This window comes from Culex pipiens, chromosome 1 (assembly GCF_016801865.2).
Source record: "Culex pipiens pallens isolate TS chromosome 1, TS_CPP_V2, whole genome shotgun sequence".
Classification (NCBI taxonomy): domain Eukaryota; kingdom Metazoa; phylum Arthropoda; class Insecta; order Diptera; family Culicidae; genus Culex; species Culex pipiens.
In genome coordinates this window covers 5,670,122-5,676,455 of record NC_068937.1, presented here as the reverse complement: position 1 = coordinate 5,676,455, position 6,334 = coordinate 5,670,122, and the positions used below count along the sequence as shown (strand labels likewise).

At 37.2% G+C, this 6,334-nt stretch overlaps 1 protein-coding gene across 1 annotated transcript; it reads right to left on the bottom strand.

Moving 5' to 3' along the window:
- Window positions 1-1,136: 1,136 nt before the first annotated feature.
- LOC120421073 (uncharacterized) lies at window positions 1,137-2,731 on the bottom strand. Its single transcript, XM_039584219.2, has 3 exons — window positions 2,669-2,731; window positions 1,831-2,609; window positions 1,137-1,771 (listed from the first exon to the last, which is right to left on the bottom strand). The coding sequence occupies exons 1-3, from the start codon at window positions 2,670-2,672 to the stop codon at window positions 1,160-1,162; spliced, it is 1,395 nt and encodes a 464-aa protein (XP_039440153.1). The 5' UTR covers window positions 2,673-2,731; the 3' UTR covers window positions 1,137-1,159.
- Window positions 2,732-6,334: the final 3,603 nt, after the last annotated feature.

Sequence of the window (6,334 nt, the reverse complement as noted above, 5' to 3'; positions counted from 1 at the left end):
AAGAATTCTAAGAATTTTTATAATTTTAAGATTTTTTAGAATTTTAAGAATTTTAAGAATTTTTAGAATTTAAAGAATTTAAAGAATTTAAAGAATTTAAAAAGCTTTAAGAATTTTTAGAATTTTTAGAATTTTAAGAATTTTAAGAATTTGAAGAATTTTAAGAATTTTAAGAATTTTAAGAATTTTAAGAATTTGAAGAATTTGAAGAATTTGAAGAATTTGAAGAATTTTAAGAATTTTAAAAATTTGAAGAATTTGAAGAGTTTTAAGAATTTGAAGAATTTGAAGAATTTGAAGAATTTGAAGAATTTTAAAAAATTTAAGAATTTTAAGAATTTTCAGAATTTTAAGAATTTAAAAATTTGTATGAATTTTAAGAATTTTAAACATTTGAAGAATTTGATGATTTTTAAATAGAAGTATAGTTTATGATTAAAATAATGTAATTATTTAAAGACTTTATTTGAAAAAAAAAATTAGACAGAAATTTTAGAAATTAGCCAGCTTTGAAGGGGGGGAGACAAAAACTTTTGATAAAATTTGTACCAGCCTTAATTTAAGTGAATTTAATTTGAAAATTGGAATACAAAAATATTTAAGAGTTAAAAAATATTTATCAAACAAGTATGCTTAGGATTCCCGACTTTTTAATAAAAAATCACTAATTCCCGAATTCCCGACTTGAGAGGCCACCCTAAGAATGTGAGTTCTCTTCTGCTTGCCAGCAGGAGCATGCTCTTTCTATCACTCCTTCTCTTCTCACTCGCTCACGAACACTCGCCGAAGATTATTTCGTTTGCTCAAAACAAAACCGCAATGAAAGAACGCGAGAGGGGGATTGGGAACCAACCAGGCGTCCCGTTAAACTGCGCTGGCGAATTTCGCGCTTTGTGGCTATGCTCTGTTGAGGGGGGCGAATGTCACACGGGATTGCGTAAACACGATTAATTTTTTAGAATTTCGCAACGGATCAAATTAGAATGATGATTGTAATCGCGGATAACTGTAAGTTTGATCAAAAAGGTTTCTAGAAATCATTCAAATCTGTTAGGAACCGCTACGCCGGGATTTTTCCTAAATTAATTTACAAAATATTATTGATTTTTTTGTTTTAAATGAAATGAAAGGTTTTATTGAGATATTCCAGTAGAATTCGTTAGTCGAAGTCATTTTTGACAGCGATCTCAACGTTCCTGGAAGCACCATCGAGGTTGTACTTTTCGAAGTAACTCTCCATAATTTCCTCGCCGGTCGTTTCGGCAACCCCGGGACAAAAATGAAGTGTGACCTGTTCCAGTTTCGGAGAGCGCCACAGCAGATTTACGATGGCGTCCACTGTGAGTTCACGGGAGTCAAAAATTGTAACCCCTTCCAGCAACGGATGGCGACCCAGGACGAACTCGAGCATCTCCGGCGACATTTCGCAGTTGTTTAGAGCGAGATATTTTAGGACGCTGAATCTTTGCGCCGCGGACGGAACCGGACAGCGGCTAAGGTTACAACTCTGAAGGATTAGCTGCTCGAGGTGCGTCCAAGTCGTGAGGTGTTCGATGCCGTGCCGAATGTCTCCGGAAATCAAGCGGAACTCTCGCATGGATGGACTCACCTGGGTGCGGAAATCGAGCGGGACCTTTGTTGCCCGGAGTTGCGCGCTCTTCACGCTGCTCGATAGCTTATGAAGGAACGTTGGTCGGGTTAGGCTTGAGCCGCCGAGAACTGCAATGAGCCGCTTCAACTGGGGCATGTGTTGGACGGCGATGCAAAGGGCCTGGGGAACACAGGAATGATTTATTTTCATGAATTTGATTGGAAGGGAAAGATTCTTGCCTCATTTGTGGTGTTGTTTCCACGGAGGCCGAAATCCTGCATCTTCCATTGCCCTTGGCAAAACTTCGTCCAGAGCTTCAAGTCCCAGTGAGGTGAGTTGCAGTCAACGCTGAAATCTGCCTGCTTCAAATGCAATCGGTCCGATTTGACCAGCGAGTCAAACAGATCGATATCAGGTGGCAGTTGAAGAATCTGCAGCGTGCCCTGAACCGCCTGGATGAATTTGGACAGGCTTAGAATGTCCGATGTCTTCCAATTGCACGCAAGGCAGAGGGAAAAGCTTTTCAGTCGTGGAAAAATAGGTCCAAACTGATCGAAAACGACAGGATTTTCGGAACAGCTGTAGATGAGAAGAACGGAGAGTTCTTCCAACGATTCAAGCTCGAAATTGTTATCCGCTGGTCCGTCCCGAAATCCTACGTATCCCATTTCAAGCCGCTTCAGCCGTGGGCAATGCCGTAACAGGTAGAACATCTCTCCAACGCTCATTTGGCACGAGTGGAAGATCAGACTCTCCATGTTCCGCCCAAACTGCGGCCACCAGCCGCCAACCTCGAGCTTTTCAAACTTGCAGAAGGAGGCCGTCGTGACCGGTGGCAGGTTGGCCGGAGTGAAGCCGGAACGGGTATTGTCAGCTCGGAACCTCACGCTGAACCGGCCCCGCAGTGACGGAGGCCCCAAGACAATGTCCTTCCAGCGGTGGCACACCAGCCGAAACTGCAGCAGCTCCGAGTCGGAACAGTTGCGGAAGATGTGCTCCCAGATTTCCGGCGGGAAGTCTGAAAATAAGATAGTAGTTTAGCTGTTGAAATCGGTTGTACCTGTTCGACGGACAAACCCATTTTTTCCCAATGTTGCGTCGATTCCGGTGCTCTCAAATCTCAACTTCAAATTTTGCGCGATTTCAGATTCACGGTACGGTACACGACCATTGGAGTCCAGTCAATAAAATCGCTGATAACATTCGATTTTTGTTTTAACACGCACGTTCAAAATCACTAAGTTTTAGACTAAACCGAACCTACTCAGAAAAGAAGAAGAAGAAGATACACTCAAACGTCAAACCCTAGGAGGGTGTCACTTCAGGTTTTCGGAGCGGTTTTGGATCGGCTCCAGAACTTTTGGGACCCGAACTCAATTGGGTACTAAAGCCCTATGTAAATTTTTATGTACACAGGTAAAAAACACGATTAAAAACCATTTCTGATCACTTGTTTCCATTTTTATGCAAAAAAAGTTATTGACAAGACAACATTTTTTCGATGGATCAACTATGGTCCCCTTGGAACGAGCTGTCAAGTAGGAACTTTTCTGTCAAGAAGGACCACGAGGTAAATTTTTCAAATTTGATTTAAAAATCCATTTTAAACTCTTTGTGGTCGTACAAAGGGTCATTGTACTCAGAAAAGTAAGCTTTATCGCTGTAAACAATAATATCAGCAATCTGAGCTTCGTTTTAGGACCCAATTTAGAACTGGGTAACTTTTATGAACGTGTACAAAGTTTGACGTTTTGTTCAATCGATTACAAAACGGGGTTCAAGAGGAAAATTTATATATACGATTTTACGGGCAGAAAAGATTCTTCGTCTTGGGATGTGTGGCACGTCGTTTGACACAAAAATTAAAATGAAATTTTTGATATAAGGCTGGTATGCAGATCGGAAGGAACGCAAAACTCCATACAAAAAACGCCCAAGAAACGGTCAAGGAAAGGGTCACGAAAAGATTTTTCTTAAGCGGTACGCAGCTGAAAAGTAACAGGAATGGAAAGTGGCGTTTGACGTTTCGTCGCGCGGTGCTTGTTTGCAATATGTTTTGATGAAAAAATCAAAGAATTTGAATTTTACTTTTTGAATGCGATCGAAAGTTAAAACGTTTTAATGATTTTGCTTTCAATAGAACAATATTGAAAATACCGGCGAATCTCAAAATGCGGGATCTTGAAATTAAAAGGACAGATTTAGTTTTTTGGTCGAAATGGAGTAAAAAAAGGAAGTTGTCTTTATAGCTGTCGGACCACATGTCGCCAACTATTGCTAACCAACCAGCAACCTTTGGATTGGGAGTCCACTGCGCTGTCCGATTAATCCACCATGGCGGGACCGAAATGAAATAAACCAGAGTGAAAATAAACTTGACAATAATCATACAAATATCTATTTTCTTACTGAAAAATTCAATAATACAAGTGATAATAAAATAAAAATTTGAAAATATGGAAAAACAAACATTTCAGAAAATTTCAAATAACAAAAGAAAATTATGAAGGAAATTCCAACAATTTTTGATATCTGTAATTTGGAAATTCAAAATAAATAATATGCAGAATTAAAGAATAATTTTAATATTCAAATAGTTCAAAAAAAATCCGAAACCTGAAAAAAAATATAAATCCCACGTCAAAATTTCAAAAGTTTTATAAATCTAAAATATAGAAATTCTAAAATACATATTTACGGAAAAACCCGAAAATCTTACAAGAATTTACGAAAAAAATTTAAACATTTGTTCCAGCATTTTCCTTACTTTCTAATTTCCTAATTTCCCAATTTCCTAATATCCTAATTTTCTAATTTCCTTATTTCCCAATTTCCTTATTTCATAACTTCATTATTTCTTAATTTCATAGTTTCATAATTTCATAGTTTCATAATTTCCTATTTTCTTAACTTCATAACTTCCCAACTTTCTAACTTCATAATTTCCTAACTTCCTAATTTCCTAATTTCCAAATTTCCAAATTTCCTAACTTCCTAATTTCCCAATTTCCCAGTTTCCTAACATTTTAATTTCCTAATTTTCCCTTTTTTCTCAATTTCCTTTTTTTACTTTTGATTTGCTAATATCCTAATTTCTTTATTCCCTAATTTCTTAATTTCCTCATTTTATAAATTCTAGATTAAATTTTCAAAACAACCTATCCCTCATGGGTTTCCAATGCAGATAGGGCCTTTTCGTTTTCGTTTTACGGAGCAAGGTGGGGGACGCGGCCTCAAGTCAGTCCAAGTCCGGTTTCATGTGGAAAAAAGGGTAGTGGCCGAACTAGTATTGCATACAAAATGAACACCACCGGAAGATATAGGGGATCGGGAGGGGGAAGGTGAAAGAAAATTAGTGTAGGTGTGAGTAGTAAGAACTTGGATGACTTGAGCAGTTAGGTTAATCTAACTTTAAAACTGAATAAAGGAAATATGAAATTGTTATTCAAAGTGAAAAGGCCCGGAATAAATTAAATTATTAGTTAGTTAAATAAGAAAATGAAACTGATCGGAGATCTATACAAAAGAAATTTGTGATGTATTCCAAATTTAAAGGAAATAAAAACTAGATAACAAAAGATGAAAACTAACTGCCGACCTGTCGCGTCCGTCAGTATTACACTTCGACCAAATCAACTAATCATTTAAGTCCAATTATTCATCTACGGAAAACTAACTAACTTTAATCAACAACCTAAACTGTCTGAAACTGTCTGAAAGTAAATTTAATCTCAAATCCTCAAATGTTTTATTACAACGCCAAATAAGGTAAAGGGCTTTGTTTTAAAGCCAGTCTTGCCGCTTCCAAAAACCAATAAACATAAATGAACAGTTCATGAACATAAATGAACAGTTCATAAGTTGAACACTCGTCATTAAGACAACTATTTCGAGCCTTTCATTTCATTAGGGCATAAAGCCTTGCAAACAAGAGTGCATCTCTATCATACCTTATGTAAACTGTCATTTAAGTGAAGGAGACACACTCCTGTTCACAAAACCCATGCGCCCTTTTGAAATGTTAGGCTCCATTTGATCGTCAAGGCTCCAGTAGATCCTCGATTCGCAACAATGGTCGATACAACCATAATCCGAAAACCGTTAGTTCAACAGATTAACGAATTTTGTCCGATATCATTACATTATTGATTGACCGAGACTCTATGGAAATTTTGACATATCACAATGCTTTGTATTATTACTTAAATAAAAGTTTAAAATTTAAGCACGTAACAATTTTTTAAAATAAATTTAAAATTTATTTTTTCATTGAATTTTTCTATTCTATCCTACAATGCCTAGAAGAGGCCTCTGTTTCTGTTGTGAGTAAGCGCTGGTTTCAGAGTTCATTTTTCAATTTAAAAGGGGTGGGAGACGACTAATTTGCTTCATTAACTCCTACTCGGCCTTGGGATCACCTCTTAAGACACTGATGGCTCCTAGCTAGGAATTAAACCTAGACACAGCGTCGAGGCCCGCTTCGCATGGCAAAAATGTTGGCTGGGGGGGAAGTGATATTATCACGAAATTTTATTTTAAAGCCAACATTGCTAACGGCGTCGAGGTCCTTACTCATGCCCAAGGGTTTCCTATGCAGATAGGGCCTTTGAAAATTTAATCGAGAATTCATAGTTTCATAATTTCATAACTTTCTAATTTCCAAATTTCCTAACTTCCTAACATCCTAATTTCCAAATTTCCTAATTTCTTATTTTCTTAATTTCCTTATTTCGTGCTTATTTC